Below are 20,392 nucleotides of genomic sequence, written 5' to 3'. Positions count from 1 at the left end.
GGTAGGAAACTGCAATCAGTTTGTTCAAACCTTGCGTTTCCGCAGATGATATCCACCTATGGCTTACTTGTTTGTTATTTTTCGAAATCCAATACTACGTGAAAGTCTATGTTTAATTTCATTCTGAAAAAATATACTACCATATTTCTCCGAATCCAAGATGAACCCCACTTTTTCCTCAAAACCTTATTAAAAAATACACACTTTCTTTTAACAGAAGTAGAATCCTCTAAACTTATAGCAATGAATCCTCAAATACCTACTGCTAAAGCTTATCCCAAAATACACAAAGAACATATTCCAATGAGACCTATTATTAACTACAGAGCAAGCCCAATCTATAAACTTTCGCAATTTATTCAATGATTTCTCAAAAAGCACTACGTATTCTTAGCTAATAAAACAGTACGGAACTCAATAGAATTTTGTAATAGGACAAAAGGATTAAAGATTGAGCCATATCACAAACTCGCATCATTTGACATAATAAACATGTACCCAAACATTCCCACAAAACGAACAATAGAAATCATTGAATCTAACCTAAAAAGTCATAGCAATCTAAGCACTTTGGAAATAGAAGAGTTCATTAAATTACTTAATTTTGCCATTAGTAACAACTACTTTAAATTCCATGATACTATCTATCAGCAACAGGGTTTACCAATGGGATCTCCCGCTTCTGGTATAATTGCCGAAATTTACATAGACTATTTAGAGCACACATTCATCAACAAAATAGACCATATATTTTTTTGGTGTAGATTTGTTGATGATATCTTTATCATCCTTGACAATAGATCCACAAATGAAACTGATATATTAGATAAACTCAATACAATAGATTCCCATATAAAATTTACCATGGAATCCGAAAACAATCACAAACTGAACTACCTGGACATAACGACAACTAGACATGATGACCACCTTTCTTACAGAATATACAGAAAACCCACGCATACCTCAAATACAATTAAAATGGATTCCGTTCACCCCAACATACACCAAAGAGCAGCCTACTATAGCATGATACACAGAGCATTCAATATACCGTTAACAAAAGAAGATCTAAACAAAGAATTACAATTAATTCATGACATAGCTAAAAACAATGGATTCAAGAAAGACATGGTTAACAAAATCATTCACAAAATAAAATCCCAACCCAAAACCAAACTAACAAAAGTAAACGAACCCAAGAAAGACTATGCACTATTCACTTTCAATAATGTACACATATACCCCATAACTAACATTTTTAAAAAACATAACCTAAGAATAGCATTCAGAACTACACACAATAGTACCAACATCATACACAATGTCAGGACAATTAACAGCAACAACAAATACAACCACTCAGGGGTATACCGTATCAAATGTAATAACTGCGAGACCAGCTATATCGGACGTACCGGTAGAAACTTCCTAACCCTATATAACGAACACATAAACGCAGTGAAACACAATCATTTTTCCTCAATAGGACAACATGTCGCAGACTATAAACACAGTTTCACAAACATCGATAACGATATGCAAATCCTAAACATAAACCCCAAAGGCCCTCTGCTCAACATAACAGAAGAATTTTACATCACTCTAGACCAGTACACCAATCCAAATTACAACATAAATGAAATCACAGAAAAAACTAATATCATCTTCAATACAGTTATCCCCGCCCTAAAAAACCCTTACCTTAAGTTAATCGATAAACAGAACGCAACAAGCAACAGAAAAATACCAAACAACACACCCAGCTCCATCCCTACCCTCACAACAACTCTCCCTACCCCTCCTTCCCTTCCCCTCACAGCAGCTAGTATAAGCCCAAGAAGAACACGAAGTAGTACATTACAAGCTCGCATGTCAAACACAACTCAGCTACACCAACAACAGTAAGTACATATTCCAATTCACACACATAACCCTTAGACATTCCTCCACACAATATCACTTATAACTCAATCTTATCTTCCACAGATAAACATAACATCATTGCACAGCTACAAATGGGAAAGGAGCCACTACTTTGAAACCAATATCATCCATATTTACGGACGCCAAAATGACAACATGAATTGGTTCTAATAAAAGGGCAACACACACAGCAGAGCTGAACATATTTTACTTGAATTTCATCCATACATTTGGCACCTTTTTAAAATTGAAAGTGTTTTATCTCACATACGCACAGGAAGACAAAACTTTTATCCATGCAATTTTACAAACTCTAAGAATAGCAGCTGAAGTGTACAACTGTGAATAAGACTTAAATACGGAAGTTAGTCGATGTATTGACCACCAAGCAAGAACGAATGTTCATATGCATGAAGTGTTTTTATATATTGTTTTATCTTGTACATATATATAAGTTAGTTTAGAATAAGACGTGTTTTATACACTAGTTTTAAGACCTTCAACATTTTAGACATACAGTTGCAACATTGTAGAGAATGACATATACGCCAGTTCACGCTAAGACGTGCCCCATTTGTATGTAACTAAATGTACATCATCATCATATGGCATTCCTTCAACACCACAATCTTAATCAAAGCTTCATTATATAATATGTATGTATGGTTCAGCTGAAGATGACCTTGAATATGAGGTCGAAACCGGTCCTGTAGTTTAATATATACAATAAATAAGTATTGATTGGTGGAAATCCTCTCCTATTTTTAATAGCAATAGGTCTCTCGCTGTAACCAAATGAGGACACATAGTTTAATATAGCGGTTTTGAAGGGACATAAAGAAATTATCGCTGTAACAGAGTCCTCGTTATATGCCGTACTCGCTATTACGGACTTCTACTGTATTTCGTAACATTAATTAAACATGTGTGAAACCGAAAATTAATACAGACAGAGAAGCAGGAACGTCTCATAAGAGGCCCAGAGGGAGGCCTTGTGACACTTGGGGAAAACAAATTTTGAAAGACCTTGCCAAACGTCTAAATTGGCAGCAAAAGGAAGGCGTAGATACTCAATTCTACATCTCATCAAGATTATAAGTGTATCTACGCCTCAGTGATACGAAGAATATCAAAGGACTTCTTCTCCTCCACTACAACGTTATGCATACAAGCCCAATTCCACATCTCATCAAGACTGTGAATTTCGATTTGTTTCTACACTCTTGAATACTACGAAGAATATTAAAAGACTTCTTCTCATATATTCCTACAGCTAAGTGAACTAATTTTGCCAACAAAAGTGTTTTCATGAAATTCTAAAAACAATTTTCATAGTGTCAAACCTAAGACCATCTTTAAAACCACTGTGTTTCAAATACTTTGTTCCTTCCAGTTCGAATGTCGGAATGTCCATGATTATGGAAATAATAACGCATGCGTAATTGCTCGTAATAACGGATGCATCAGTGATAGGGTTCTCGCTGTAACCGAAGGATATTACACAGTTTGATATAGGAATTTTCAAGGGACAGGAAAAAATCTGTCGCTACATGGGAGTTCTCGCTATATGCCATACTCGCTATAGCGGACTTATACTGTACGTCATTAGGTGTATTATTCAAACATGCCACAATTCTACTTACTGGGTATTGCCCAAACAGATTTACAATCCCACAAGAAAAGAAAATATGCTTTAATTATACCCACAAATATAACACTAGTAAATGTTTAACAATACAGCAGTGGCAATATGCAATTCTCGCAAGTGACAAAATAAACCATGACTGTATAGCCCCAACATGCCAGGTTAACAGTAACTGTAAGACATCGTATCAGCAAGTAGGGACCCTAAACTATATGGTTAGCGACACATAATCAAATTCATCAGTTAGAAAATAACTAAAGATCACTACTTTCAGTATTAACAGGGGAGAAAGAGTAAGGTTGTACCCCCCCTTTTTTTCCCCCCCTTTTTTATTTTAAGCTATTTGTTCTGGGCATCGAAAGGTTGTACCCTTAGTGTATAGGCTTACATGCCAGGGAGTATATACCTGGATTCACTGGTTCTAAATCTTTTCTTGGTATAAAACATTTTCTTCCTGAATCTGAGTCCATTTGAATTTCTACATGAACGATATTTCTGTTTAGCTTCCATAGATTAAATCTCATTCCATTGCACAGACCAGCTTTATTAACTTCATTAACATTATGGAGTCAGTGATAATGCATTTTATTTGGTCACCTATCAAACTATTCAGAACCTATTGGTTGATGATGTTAACTTGTTCGTCTCTTGGGCAAAAAAAAATATGCTACTTTGCAAAATCTTGTACTCTGACTTGGATGAAAAGAAGAACCAATTGAATAATGTAAAATATTTTTTTGAAATGCAGTTTTGTTGAATCTCATTAGTACCATTTGGCCTAATTCACCGATTTCGAGGTTTAGAAGCCGTTAAGTGAAGTTAAAGTAGAATATTTAAAACTTCACTGGGTAACACCTGTTCTGTAACAGTCAGGAATTTCTGCCAGGCACTGTCTGAAGTCTGCGCTAAGGTTATTTGTTGTTTGTTATAAGTAGCTGAGCTACTGCTGAATGAGCGTAAAGGGGAGCCATGGTTGCCTCATCCCATATGACCTGTCTTATTTACTCCCCGTCTTCTGACGTTCTTATGTTAGACATAGGGGTCTGCAAATTACTCTCTCTCTCTTTTCCTGTGATTTAACTTTTCTCAATTCATCTTTTCTCGAAATGTACCATTTTAGCTTCAGTTGTTTGTCTCTGTAACTGCTTATTTTATCTTTGCCACTTCTGCCTTTGTTTACTCTTTTCGTCTTCCTCATGGAGTTTTGGTATGTTTGATGGTCGTCTGTTTTAAACATTTGTTGACTTAACACATGAAATTCATACAGCCTTTGACGATAGAAAATTCTTTCAAGTGAGATCTCATACCTTCATGGATGTCATGTTCTCCCGAAGGATTTCTGATGAAGTGGTGGATGACAGCAAAAGTGATGGTGTAAACTCCACAATCAATTATGTTTGTCAAATTATCTACTTGGTGATAAACACTGGGACAGGAGTCGGGAACAGCCTAAGTATAAAATCCTTTTGTTGTGACTACGAAGTATTAGTGTTTAAACCATCGTTAATATTAATATTTCCAAACCCCACTGTTGGCAGCCCCAAAGATGATTTTCTGTGGTTTCCTATTTTCACACCAGTATATTACTGTACTTTAATTAAGGTTGCGGCTGCTTCCTTCGTACTCCTTGCCCTTTCCTATCCTATCATCGCCATAAGACCTACGGTATCTGTGTCAGCGCAACATAAAGCACTTAGAATGTTGAAGCCATATACAGTGCTTGACATAGTCAATGTTTTAACATTTCCTCTATTATCTGTATGTGTGGACGTATAGCTGGTTGAACTAAATCCAAAGCTCGAAGTTCCAATGAAAATAAAAAAGCATTTTGTGGCCTAAAATATGTTTCTCTGGAGACAATATCATGAAAAAATTAACATAATCTCCCCGTAAATAATCACTGGATTCTAATTCACTCATTAATCTGCCATTACTGTGCGAGCAAATGGAGACGATGTCTACTACCCAAACACTTAGATGCACAGAATACAAATATATTGAGTTGTTATTATTATTTGCTAATATGTCTATATGTAATGCAAAGACATCAAAGCGGGCAGCAGGACTTGGTTCAGTCTAATGCCATTAGATAGCTTACAAGTGACAACCTCACTACAGTGAATGAGAAGCATTGATGTCTGTCATCGCATTCAATATGCAAAAACTTCAAAGCAAAGAGTAGAACTTGCTTCAGTCGTATGCCAGTAGGTGACATTAATGTTATTGTGTGTAATAAAGTGACAATTTTGAATCGTTGAATGAGAGGCATTTTTTCGAGAAAGAACCAAGGCTACGAAATTCCATCTGAACCGAATCATATCTCTACCGTAGAAACATCTACAATCTAGCATGCATGATCACCATTTGCTAAGATATCATTCCTCAAACTCAGCGGAAGTCTTTCTATCTCATGCTTGTATGTCCAACACTTGTCCCGTTTCTCTACGGGTTGGGTATGAAGTGAGATGAACCTTTGTAGCGAGTTTTATGACTGGATGCTCTTCCTGACGTCAGCCTCATCATAGGAGTTTATGAGATGAAATTAATGACGTGATATAAGGGGGTAGGAAGGGAGAGGGTGAAGCTTGGTTTTGGGCACATGCCTACTCCTGACGAATAGCACCCGATGGATGAATCACTATCAACAGCCTCATATGCCTTCACTCCATGTGAGCACTGTGTAGAGGTTTGGAATTTAAACCAAGCTTTTGACACACATTGTAGTGAATAGGAATTTTATACCACCACCTCCCCTACCCTGTCAACCAACATTCTGAAGGTAAAAATATTTTCAACGTATGAGACTTGAACTGTCTAGCCACAGTGTCCTACCATATACTGTAGTATAGATTTGACGCATTAACAATTGCGGCCTGGTCTACTATGAAAAAAAAGAAAGAAAGGAAAAAGATTAATTCATTTTGCTGAAACATAGTATTTTTCACTGAACGGTTCAAGTATGATGGTCATTGTTCTTGTAACCTATATCTGGTACCATTGGATATATCTGTGGTAGGTAACAGAAGCCAGCATGTATGCAGTTCAACATCATGCCGAAGGTTATAACTGTTTACCTATGCCATCATGGCGAATATGCGACAATGACTTTGCTGATAGAAACACATTTTTGTTGAAAAAAGTACAGAAGTCATGGTCGTGAGAGGTTCATTGTATTTTCTTGTAAAGAAGACACAGAAATCTATAACTGGTACCAATTTCAGCTGTTGAAACCTTCTCGTTTTCTTGCTGTCGCTGTGAATGACAGACAGAATTAAGAATTTTATTTACAGATATTGCTTACACCGCATTGAAATTTAAAATTTGAATGTAGTTAAAGTAGTAGTGACCACAGTATTGTGTAAGTCGGCATATTTGAATACTGTATATGGTATAGACTTAAAAGTTTTACTGAAGAAACTACTGAATATATGTCAGTATATACAAATCGTGCAGCTTAATCTGTTGCCATGTGTATTATTATGCAAAATATTGAATTTATCTAATTATTATGTAATTTCAGGTTAACACTAATTTGTCTCTGTAATACTTTTTTGGTTTGTAACCTGGCTTGATGATAGATTTCTGGAATCAATACCATCTTTGAAATAGTTATAACATTAATGTGAGATTTATGAATCCTAGAGAGTTTTACTTACTCATTCATCTTCCAGAAATCTTACATTCTTCTCTTTAAAAGTCATTGGTTTTTTTAATGCAAACTTACTCAAACAATTCTGGACCCTCTGTATGTTTCAGGTCGAGATAACAGAGTTTTTTAACATGCTGATGAAATTCTCAGGGAAAACTGCCATTCCTCCTGTTGTGTCGTGTCGCATCACTAATGATGTTGCAATCATTCAGGTTAGTTATCCCCATATAACACTAGTTATTAATGCTTTAGTATTAAATTCCTTAGACTTTATAATTGTTTTCAGTAATAAGAAAGGGAACATATTTAGTCATAATATTTAGTCATAAAATTGAACAGCAGGGAAGAGTAAGTAAGCCCTCATGGATTGTAGACCTGTGCTTTTTCGGTGCACTTTCTTATGGAAATGGGTTAAAAAAAACATTTCATGTATTATTTTTAGAATGTTGCAGTACATTGAAACCTCATTAGTGTGTTCCTCATTAGCACGTTTTCCCATTTAGCACATCATAAATTCGAAGTCTGGATTCTCATTGTATTAATTCCATATATATACACCTCGTTTATCATGTGATGAATTTTCGCTATTACTGCTTAGTGGGGTGCTAAAGGGTTTATTGTGTCACCTATTCAATACATTATAAATTTTTAAACACTTAGGAATTTATTATTAATTCCATTTGAGACATGTTTCGCCCTTCATTGAGGGCATCATCAGTCAAATTACCTCCTCAGGTACCTGATTAGTAATTAAATTGTAAACATTAAGACACATTATAATGAGAGAGTTAAGCAACCAAGAAAAACTTGTTCAGTGATGATACAGTTAATCAATATAAGTTTATAGACATAGTAGTCGGCACCAATGCGTAAAATCACTGGGTATTTTAGCAGAGTCCAGCAGTGGTGTTCCGAAGAATAATTGACGCTACTCATTAGAAAATCATAGGAAATTATAAAGTTTATACAAATGTTTACATTGAAACAGTTAGGAGAGAAAGGGTATAAAGTATCTGGCGTCAATGTTCGTAACATTAATTTCTGCCGTTGGTTGAACGATTACAGGTTGACAGAGTAACTATACAGTAAATTTACAATATCCAATTGAACAGTTGAGAAATTACAAGCTTATATACATATTTACAAGAGAGCAGCTTGGTGAGAAAGGATATAAAAATGTCTGGCATCATGTGCGTCCCGTTGTTTTAGTCGTTGGATGACAATTGAAGCATTAACACATCAGTAGTATGCAAAGTGGTCCAACCTTAGTTTATAATCACAGGGGGCAGGGAAAAATATTCCACAGTTTTTTCAAGAATGTCAAATGAGGTTCTATAGGTGTAGTCAAACTGAAAGTTGTCTGGTTGAAGTCCCGGGTTCAGTACGGTGAATTTGGTTGGCATGGACGGAGACTCATTGGGTGTCGCTGAGTACACGGTGCATTTGAATGGCAACAATGACGGCAGTTATTTGTTGATAATTGTGTTTATTTGGAATATGTTGCAGGTTAGAATCTTTTGCTTTTTAGTTTAGTTAACTTCATGTAGCTTTGAATACTATGTGAAAGCATCTGTGTGAGATGCTAGCGAGACCTTAAATTGATATTATTTACTTATTATTTGCCAGTTCACATGACTTCCTCTGGGTATCGAATAAGAATCTCAGACTTCGTCATCTATCATTCGCCCATTCGAAATTATCTCTACCTATCTAAATTTATGAATATGTAAGCTCAGGTATCCATCACGGACATTCCCAAAATTTTGAATTCCAAAATCCTATAAAAGCCTATATAACAACTTGCTATGTGTGCGGTGAGCATCATTTTATTGGCTCGAAAATAGGTTAACTACGGGCAATATCCCATATTAATATAAAAATATTTACAAAGTAAATCTGGAGGGAAAAGAATACACACTTTGCTTCGAGTCGATGCAGTTAAAATTATCTTAATCCTGACGGATTATTTCAATAAACGCTTTATAAGACATACCGTAACAATAGAATTATACTAGATCCGATCCATATTACAAGTTATATTTACAACAATTATAAACAAATCACATTGTTCCAGGGGTTCCTACCTTAAATCTACACAATTTATGAACAGACTGTTCTGTTACAAGCGGATAGCTTAAATAGCCGACTTCCCATCAAAGTGAGCTACAGGCTCATAATTAAGAAACAATAGTCTTCACTCATTATGGTTTCAACACCAGTATAATAGCCTTAACAAAAATATATAACGTCTGCCTACTTCAAAATTCAATTGCACATTCAGGGTCAACAATATAAATTTAAATAATAATCTACTCTGTCCCTGAATAACAACATTCGAACATAGCAGTAATAATGGGCGACAATAATACACCATCGTGGCTATGGAGCTTGCCCGATCAACATAATATCAAGCCCCACGTTACAGAAGCCAAGATAATTATCTACCGTTCCCGTCATATAAAAGTCTACTGGCCCCGTTGGAGAGCTGCGTGTTCGGTTCATAAAATAAGATCGGGACTAAAAATAAATCAAAATCTCAGGATAAATATACCATAGGTATGTGAACGGGAAACAGCAACATAATTCCATGAGTAAAATGCAAAATAGGGGGTAAGATAGATTTATTATCTAAGTACATTATAGATGATTTGTATAACAAACAAATTAATAAATGTAATGCTTGAAAATGGCTCAAACAAATGCCAAAATCACAAATATGTGCCGTGCACATAGTAAATAAATTATTAATTCATTACATGAAAAGATGGGCAGTATCCCATATTAATATAAAAATATTTACAAAATAAATCTGGGGGGAAAAAATACACACTTCGCTTCGAGTCGATGCAGTTAAATTTATCTTAATAAATCCTGACGGATTATTTCAATAAACGTTTTATAAGACATACCGCGACAGAATAGAATTATACTAGATCCAATCCCTATTACAACTTATATTTACAACAGTTATAAACAAATCACATTGTTCCAGGGATTCCTACCTTAAATCTACGCAATTTATGAACAGACCGTTCTGTTACAAGTGGACTGCTTAAATAGCAGACTTCCCATCAAAGTGAGCTACGGGCTCACATTTAAGGAACAAGCCTTCAACAACGATGACAATGACACACAAATATCAATAAAATATATGGCAATTCAATATAAATGAAAGAAACACTTAAATAAATCCTGTAAATATCATGCAAAGAAAAATAAAGAGAATATCACTGTGTACCTGCATATCTGAAATACAATTTATATGAGATGCTAAACTACTTCTTATTAGAAACCACATGGAAATCCTAACTCAGTTAAACATCTTGAGGGTAGATCATCTTGCACGTCGTATCATAAATTTTCTAACACTTTTAGTTCTCCAGCTGTAAGGAGCTACTTGGATTCTTAATTCTTGCCTGAGATATTCTAACATACCGGGGGGAAATATTAATGCCGCAAATCACTGCTCTGTTCATTATACAGTCAATAGGCCTCGAGCTCAACTCAATGCTCTTCAATACACATTACTACGACCTTAATTACACATTTCAATTCAACACAGCTACATTATAGGACACGTGGCACATCTGGCCTAAGATCTTGTGGTACGAGATTTCGACTCTCTTAATATCAATGAACAGTCTAGGCAAATCAGGCCTATCTAATTATGCAGCTAATACCATTATATTTTCCCCTTTTAATACTTTGCAAGTACCTCCGTCCTGTCTTAACATACATCTATAATTATAAACAGCCAAAATCCCAGATCAGTGGAGGCAATCAATAGTAAAGGTAATTTTCAAAGGGAAAGGAGACCCGAAGGACACAAATGAATACAGAGGAATAGCCCTGGAAAACAATCCTTTTAAGGTATTCACAAAACTAATCAGAAAGAATAAGGGACACAGTAGAAGAACACCTCCCAGAATCTCAATTCGGGTTTAGGAGAGGAAGATCCACTCTCACAGCGGAGGAACTACTGCTAAATAACATATGGGAAGTCATCGAAAAGAAGGAAAAATACTATACAATCTTTATAGACTTCACAAAAGCCTTTGATCTCCTGGACCGAGCATTAGTGCAAAGGAGGCTCAAGGAAACTCTAGGAAGAGACAGCGTCTGGACAAGAATCATAAACTCCATAAATGAATGGAACAAGATAAGAATCTCGGACAGCCTAGACCTTTCAGAACCAATAATTCAAACAAATGGTGTACTCCAAGGGGACCCACTAAGCCCTCTGCTGTTCATCTTGGCAGCGAAGGACATTATGGAAATTGCACAAAATGAAGATGTAGCAGCATATGCCTATGCGGATGATATTGTGATTGGCTCAAAAAGCTTAAAGAAACTGCAGAACACTATAGACGAAGTGGGAAAATGGTGCATTGAACACAGTTTCGTAATTGACACTGAGAAGACAGAAATGATGGTGTTCAGATCAGGAGGGCAAATACCAAAATCGACAAGAATCACCTTAGAAGGGAAAATAATATCGATCACCAAAGAATACAAATATCTAGGGATAACAGTCCAGCCGTCTGCAAAATGCTTCACTACACACACAATAGAGAAAGCGACACAAGCAATTAGAGCGATAAACGAAATAAGCTTCATCAGAACACTAAGTCTTGACACAGCAATGACGCTCTTCAAATTGAAAATCGTTCCAATACTTACGTATGGGATTGAAATTATATGGACACACCTGAATGAAAAGAACTTAGCAACACTGGAAAGAGTTAAAAAGCAACATACATCAAAAGAGCAACCAGAGTAGCAAAAACAACAAGATCCAAATTAGTCTACCTTCTTGCGCGGGAAACTTTCCTCATAGAGGATTTAAGGACAATGTACCCCGTACCTAACACAACGGCATCGGAGAACCTACTAAGGACACTAATAAGGAAAAGAGAAGAAGTACCCACGGAATTCTATGGAACTAGGGCCATGATCGATCGTACATAGACAGCAGCAAATTTTGAGACGAGGCACGTGTTTACAAGACTTGCAGTACATGGATTCCACCAACACCTTTCACTAATGTATGGCTATTTTGCTGCAATAAATGTTTTATTATAATTATAAATCTCAGTTTATCAGGCTAATCTTGCCTTTCTCTCGTATTATAACACATCACATTCACAATGGGCTGGTCCTCTTTGCCTATATGAAAGACACTAACTCAACGATGCACGTTCAAGCTGCATACATCTGCCATGCAGTTACCTGTAAATCATACTCCATGCACTAAAACAAACAATCTGTTCCGTACTGAAATTTGTTCCCATACAATCTTTAGGCTGTGGAACCTCCTTAATGAAGAGTCTATTCTACATCTCATAACATAAATTGGAATACACACAGGGTTGCCACCGGGCAAAAAATGTTCGTACAAAATTTTCCCCTAAAAAGGTATTTGATTATGGAAAAAGGTACTAAATCCTTTTTTAAAATAATGGAGTAGGATTATTAATAAATGCACTATGTAAAATAAAGTATACTTACTGCATTTATTAAATGAGAAATTTGTAATTATCAGAACTTCACCGGTTTTGATATCTGTGATGGGAAGCAACAATGTTGCAGTTTCAATCACCACTATCCTAAAACTTCCAGTTTTAAGCCGACTATGAATTGAGTCATTTATTTATGTTTAGAATATGAACACTATGAATATTGTCAAGCATTTCTGTTCAACATTCACACACAAACACACGCACGGGCATATTTTGTCTTCATACACTAGGCTGCCCAAAAGTTGGCTGTCTTTTAGAATATATTCACATGCATTTCACATTTTGCTCTTCTCTCAATCCTTCGATACCCTGTTTTGAAATATGAAGGTTTTGGGCAGGCGAGTGTTTTAGTTTCTATTTTGTTAGAAGGAGCCCATTCAACATACAAGATTAGAGTTTGATTCTCAATTTGGTCTTTAATAGTAAAGTGTATGTATGTTGGGTATTCAGCCTGAAGGCTGGTTTGATCCTCTGCAGCTCTGCCAACAGCTGACATAAATAGCCTAGGTGTCACTGAAGAGGTGTACTAGGGAAATAAGTGAGGTATTTTCCCGTTGCTTTCCTCACCGAGCCAGCCGTTGCTATTATGTATCAGTCTGCCAAGCCCACTGAAATGCATGCACCAGTGGACCCTATGAGCGTTATTTTCACACCATTCATAACAGGGACTGGCTGCATAAGGAATAGTATTACTAGCATCATTCATACCTCAGTTACTTTCATATTGTCAAAGCCAAGGATGAGACTGAGACAGGACAATTTTGATATAACCCATACCAGAAGATGTAGCACACTGTAAACACTACATCTCGCCAGCAAAGGCATTAAAGCAGGAAAAAAAAAACCCTGTTCTGTTGGAGCAGAAGAATGTGGCAAACAGCGCGCTGCCTTCAAAAAATTTGTCAAATTTGGAAAGATGTAGTCACCTACAGGATTTTTCATTTTGAAAAAGAGTTCCTAAATTTCATAAATTCTTCGTTTTCTTCAGCGATTCTGTCGACTTGTTTGTTAATGAGGAAGCCATACTTTTCATTGGTGACTCAGTTAAGTGTCTCAGACAAGTTCAATAGAAATATTGTTTAATAGCGTGTTTTTAATGGGTATTTTCTAGTGTAATATTTATATTGAGCGTGTATGTTTGACAGACCGAAAAAAATTTAAGTTTCTGTGGACTTGACAAACCGCCATTTCCTATCTAACTTCGTAAACACTTTCTGTAATTATATTAGGAAAATATGTACTTATTTGAATTATACTGATGAAAATGCAATCTCTTATGCAATTTCCTAGGTTCAGCATGGATTTCTTAAAATAGGACCACAAAAATCTGTCTTAAACATCTATTCACAGAATTCAACATGAAAAGATGGGCACTTGGCTTTGAAACTTCTTATCAGTTTCATTCTTGTTCTTCTACTGCACTAGAAGAGCTTTTACTCTACCATTAAAGTATGAAGGCTTTCACGGCCGGTGTCAATATAATAAAATTCTTCCAGGCTGTTATGCCGTGGTCCACTCCTCTCGCTTCTCCCAGACGTTTTGACTACTGCTGCGGTAGTCATCTTCTGTGGCGTCGTGTAGATACGCTCTCCTGTATTCCGCTTGCGACTGCAAAAGTTGTTTGGGAAGCAGCTGTATTTATATGTAAGTGTGTGGCCTCCAGTTGGTTCGCGCTGTGCAAACCGACATCTGATTGACTATCTGAAAGCACGACCTCCGATTGGGTCGCGCTGAGCAGCTTGACGTTTGGTTGGCTATCTAAGCACGCGACCTCTGATTGGTTCGCGCCAGGCATGGATTCTGACTGGGTCGCTCCGAGAAGTCTGTCGTCTGATTGGGTCTCGGAGTGCACGACCTCCGATTGGTTCGTGCCGAGCAATGGAACCTCTGGTTGGTTGACTGTAATGTCCCTGATCTTAGTAAACTTCGGCCATACGTTATATAAAGGGGTGTACCAGGCCTTGCTGAGTTTCAGTCCTTCCTCCTTTCTATTAAAGTTATCCGGATGTTTATGTATTTCGATTGCTTCCCTGTAGAGACGGGCGTGAAAGTGGGATGTTGTGGCCAGTATGTCAGTATCCTCGTAACGGATCTCATGATTTCCGTCAAGCAGTGCATGCTCCGCTACTGCTGATTTGTCGTATTGCCCCAAGCGACAATTCCTTTTGTGCTCCGTCAGGCGAGTATTGACACTTTTGCTAGTCATGCCAATATAAACAGCTCCACAGCTGCACGGTATCCTATAGACCCCAGTAGATGTTGAAGGGTCACGTGGATCTTTGGCAGAACGTAACATGTTTCGTAGCTGTTGGGTCGGCTGAAAACTGGTTTTAACTTCATGACGTTCAAGGAGCCTTCCAATACGATCCGTGACGTCCCGTATATACAGCAAATAAGCGATACCTTTCTTCCTGGGTTCTTCTCGCTTACTATTCGCTGGCTGTCTTTTGGGGTGGAGTGCTCTCCTGACCTCTTGTACCGTGTAGCCATTGGTTTGTAAGGCTAGATCAAGATGCCGTAGTTCCTTCTCGATGTACTCTGGTTCACAGACACGTAGGGCGCGATCCACCAAAGTCTTCATCATGGCGCGCTTCTGCCCAGGATGGTGATTCGAATTTTTGTTTAAATATCGGTCTGTGTGTGTTGGTTTTCGGTATACTTGATGCCCTAGGGATCCATCATTCTTCCTCTTCACCAGCACGTCCAGGAAAGCTAATTCTCCATCCTTTTCCTTCTCCACAGTAAATTGTATACGAGGATGAATACTGTTCAGATGTGTAAGAAAACCGTCAAGTGCCTCCTCTCCATGTCCCCATATTACAAAAGTGTCATCAACAAAGCGGAACCAACAGCTGGGTTTATTTACAGCAGTCTGCAGGGCTTCCTCTTCAAAGAACTCCATATAAAAATTAGCAATAACAGGGCTAAGTGGGCTTCCCATGGCAACACCGTCTGTCTGTTCATAAAATTCATGTTTCCATTGGAAAAATGTCGTCGTAAGTACATGTTCAAATAAAACTATTGTCTCCTCTGCAAAGAGATGTTGAATATGTTCAAGAGTATCCTTGATTGGTACCATAGTGAACAGCGAGACGACGTCAAAACTAACAAGTATATCCCCCGGTTGGACTCGTAAGTGTCGCAATCTGTTTATGAAATGGGCCGAGTCTCTGATGTGTGAGTCCTTAGTCCCTACGTAAGGTTTCAGTAAATTGCTTAAATATTTTGCGACTTCGTAAGTTGGAGAGCCAATGGTACTGACGATGGGACGAAGAGGGACGTCTGGCTTATGGACCTTAGGAAGACCATATAGTCTTGGACACAAGGCTTCTGATTTCTTCAGCTTCTTCTGTTCTTCTGGTAAAATAGAAGATTTCTTAATCAGAGTATTGGTCTTGCGCAGGATACTCATAGTCAGGTCACGGGGAAGTTTTTTGTAGATCGATGGATCAAGAAGTTCTTTGATCTTATGTTCATAATCCACGGTGTTCAAGATAACAGTAGCATTACCTTTGTTAGCTGCTAATATGATAATACTTTCGTCGGCTTTTAAATTCTTTAGAGCAAGCCCCTCCTTCTTGCTAAGATTACGTTTTGGTAACTTGGCCTTGCAAAGTATCTTGGAACAGTCGTGACGTATTTCCTCGGAAACCTCTGGCGGCAACTGACGTATTCCTGATTCTATGTTGGAAATAATATATTCTATTGGGATGGTCGCCGGTGTAACAGCAAAATTGCCTCCTTTTGCAAGAACAGTAGTTTCATCTTCTGTTAAACAACGGTTAGATAAATTAACGACTGTCCGGGCAGTGTCCACTCTGTCGATCGGATCCCTCGTCTTCATATTGCCACTTACGCGTTCGTACTTTTTCTTCTGCCGTAGCGTATCCTTCTTCTCCTGATGTTCCATGGTGTTGTAAGTAATCCTGTCAATTCGGTCCCAGTCACTCCAGTGCATCGAGTTGCCTGTCGTCAAATGTAGTGATAAAAGCCGTTCATCATTGAGGGCCAGTTCTTTACGAGTAAAATGAATACGTTCCCTAAGAAGGGCTTGTTCAGTCCTGTTATAAATTCTGTGTGCCGAAAGAGTTGAAAAAAGTCTCTTCTGTCGAAGAAATTGTGGAATAACACATGTCGCAGCAGCGGAGTAAAAATGTAAGAGAGCACAGTAGATGGGATTTCAAATTGACGACTTAAACGGACTAGATTTCCATAAAAAGAATAACGTACTGAAAATGTCCATGAAGTACTAGATCTAGTACTAAAGTACTGGAGGTGGCAACCCTGAATACACAGTAACATCATGACAAACACATACCCCTATCTACACCTAATAATTTCCCTCTTTTCCATCTAATAAAAAGGAAACTTCACGGTTCGAACATGCATTTCCCCTGAAACCAAACATTACTGTACATTAATAAAAACACAGCTCAGCCACAAAAAGACTGACATTTACAATTAAACTACATCAAGATTGAACTAGGCTAATTCTTCTATCTAAGCTTGCTTATAATTTATGATAAACTTAACTGGTGTCATCTCAGCTTTCATCACGGTCGCCCGGCCGCTGCGTCTGTGTAAATTACGCCATCATTGCAACACACTGCATGGCGCTGCAAAATACACTGCTGTTCCTTGTTTCTTCCATCGCCGTCTTTGAAATATGGTGCTCCCGCACACACGCCATTAATTTATACCAAACGGTAAATAACGATACGCACACAGTCTTCGCGATCGTGGAACGTGTACCAATTACAGTTTTTGCACTTCGTGAGTGCATACTGAGTACACAGGCTTTGAGATATCGATAACAAATACCATCTTAGTCATTAACAATCCCGTGCCAAAACCGCACTCTGGCATACTGCAACGAAATACATAATTATATATAGCAAAGGTAATTGCTTTTTTTTAATTGTTCTGACCGGGCGAGTTGGCCGTGCGGTTAGGAGCGCGCAGCTGTGAGCTCGCATCCGGGAGATAGTGGGTTCGAATCCCACTGTCGGCAGCCCTGAAGATGGTTTTCCGTGGGTTTCCCATTTTCACACCAGGCAAATGCTGGGGCTGTACCTTAATTAAAGCCACAGCCGCTTCCTTCCCATTCCTATGCCTTTCCCGTCCCATCGTCGCCATAAGACCTATCTGTGTCGGTGCGACGTAAAGCAAAATAGCAAAAAAATTTTAATTGTACTTTGCACTCCCGTGATTAAATAATATCGCTTGCACCTGGATAGTGCATATTATTTGTTAAATAACGTCTCACATTTCATGATATAAAATCTGTATACTTGGTCAAAGAAAATCGTCACTGTTAATGTTACCACAGTTCAACGTGTGCTTGATGTAGGAAGTTCCGACCTGCACAGTCCAGAATTCAGAGCAGAATGAATGTCCGATTGCATCTCAAACCGCACACGCTCATAAGACTTCCTGTATTAGTAACAACTCGGGGATCTCCACTGATATGATGACACAATAGCCCAGCTGCCTACTTGGTAGAAAGCGCTGACTCAATAAAATATATTTATTACTTTATTATATCGAAAGTAATTACTGTTTCTGTCTACAGGTAGTTTTAAATACATGATTTACTTTTTTTACATATCAAAAACGTGGAGTATGGCTTTATAACAGATTGCCTAGTTAAATTGATGATGGTGCAGCACTGTAGAAATCGAATTTGGTAGGTCTGAATTAGTTTGTTCTGTAGATCCCTGCATTCCACAACTTCGCTTCCCAGCTCGTGATTGGTCTCTTTCGAATCTTCCACTCTCAAGCGATCTCGTAAGATTCCCAACTGACTTATATGAAATATACAAACTGCTCGCCGTTACCATGTGTGATGACTAATTTCCAATGCCACGCGCTTTTAAGAGCTTGCATTGCGCAACTTCCTACTTACACCAGGCCTTCCTTCTTGCAATGAGTCCACAGTATTACACAATATTACCCATGGTACTCTTGGGGCATATATGATATGGCACAGTACCATTTGATTATTGATCGTAGCTGATGGGAAATTTTTGTGCACAGGCGTTTTATTGCAACTACTGATATATCCATTGTAATCACACTGTCAGGAAATTCATACATCAATCAGGCAGATTACATTTTACCGTTAATTTTTCTAGAGCAATGACATGTAGTGAAAAGTAAGTACAGTGGAACCTCAGTTCTCCGTTTTTGGAGGGACCACCGAAAAAAAAAACGCACAACATGGCAATACGGAAAATTCGGGAATGAATGAACCATGAACAATTTGGATAAACATAACAAAAAAGAAATATGTATACTAAAAATCTTACAAACACCCCTAAAGCAAACCAAACTACAGCCCCAATGGGCCTTCTGCCTACCAAGCGATCGCTGCTCAGTCCGAAGACCTGCAGATTACGAGGTGACGCATTGTCAATATGACGAACACTCTCGGCCGTTATTCCAGGCTCTCTAGACCGGGGTCACCATCTCACCATTAGATAGCGCCTCAATTAAAGGTACTCGTAGAATGAGTGAACCTGGAACCAGCCCTCATATCCAGGTAAAAATGCCTGACCAGGCCGGGAGTTGAACCTGGGTCCTCCGGGTGAGAGGCAGGCAAGTTCGACTACGGGGCCGGCTTCAAACATTAATTACCGGTACGCGACTTAAAAGTCTCGAAACTTTACATTCAGTTTTAACTTACCGGGGAAACTTCGTCAGTTTCCTCTGAAAACTTCTTTCAGTTCAGCAGCTTTGATCGGTCAAACTGTTCGAAAAACCTAATAACATCAAGCCGAACAATCGACCACAAGTACTTTTTAATTCTCTAATCTAATAAAATAAAGCACATTGGATACAAAAGCGCCCAACAAGATTGTGAAATCCCTTTTTTCTTTAAATCTTCCATTGTAATTTGGTCACCGGTCTACTGTTTGTAGTCAGTTTGTGGAAATCATGTACCGCGCAAATTAGGCCTACGGCCTACATTGACTTTTAAAGGTTATGTTGAACTCGAGAATATTGTTTCTAATGTAAATATCGATTCTCAAGTTTTCGAATGCATTGTATACAATTATGTCCGTCACTAATCACGATTAAATTGGATAAAGAGAAAAAATATCATAAAAACTTCTGAATTTACGGTTATTCACGGCCTTGAGCTCAGATGGAAAGCGCACTCACTGTCCTAGTCGGTACAAGTGCGAAATGATGCAAAGTTTTTACATGTAACATGCGCAAATAAAACGACTGCGGTTTCAACATTTTAACACAAAAACGTGAAATTCCTAGTCTTACATTGGGACCAAAACAGTAATAGGCAATCCCAAAACCTCCCATGGCTTTATGTATGTAAGGTGCAACATCTGTTCTGGTCTCGATAACGCAATAGTATACAATAATATTAAAATACTAAATTTGTATTACTAGATTCCTGCCTGAAAGGTCAGTGACTATACAGTGCCCTCAGGGAAGTACCAAAAACCTGTTCGGCGATATGCTCGGGGAAAAAAGAAAAGTAAACATCTAACCCTGGACATAATGTAGACGCTTTACAAGTACGAACATTTGACGTAACTCGTTCCGTCTTCAAGTAGAGCTGTCGAAATGCACCCTGTCTCCTTCCAATTGTTGTGGACACACTCTACTTTATGATTTTGATTCTCTAAACAA

The 20,392-nt window shown here is 38.0% G+C and overlaps 1 protein-coding gene across 1 annotated transcript in view; it reads left to right on the top strand.

Annotated features, from left to right (window-relative positions):
- LOC136876416 (uncharacterized) overlaps positions 1-20,392 on the top strand; it is a 574,260-nt gene that overhangs the window by 170,635 nt on the left and 383,233 nt on the right. The window contains exon 9 of the mRNA XM_067150371.2: positions 7,328-7,432. Within this exon, the coding sequence (XP_067006472.2) occupies positions 7,328-7,432 (105 nt within the window). The remainder of the gene's footprint in view (positions 1-7,327; positions 7,433-20,392) is intronic.

The sequence above is a fragment of the Anabrus simplex genome, chromosome 6 (genome assembly GCF_040414725.1).
Source record: "Anabrus simplex isolate iqAnaSimp1 chromosome 6, ASM4041472v1, whole genome shotgun sequence".
In the NCBI taxonomy this organism is placed as follows: domain Eukaryota; kingdom Metazoa; phylum Arthropoda; class Insecta; order Orthoptera; family Tettigoniidae; genus Anabrus; species Anabrus simplex.
The sequence above is the reverse complement of the archived record's forward strand: the minus strand, read 5'-3'. Positions and strand labels throughout refer to the sequence as shown.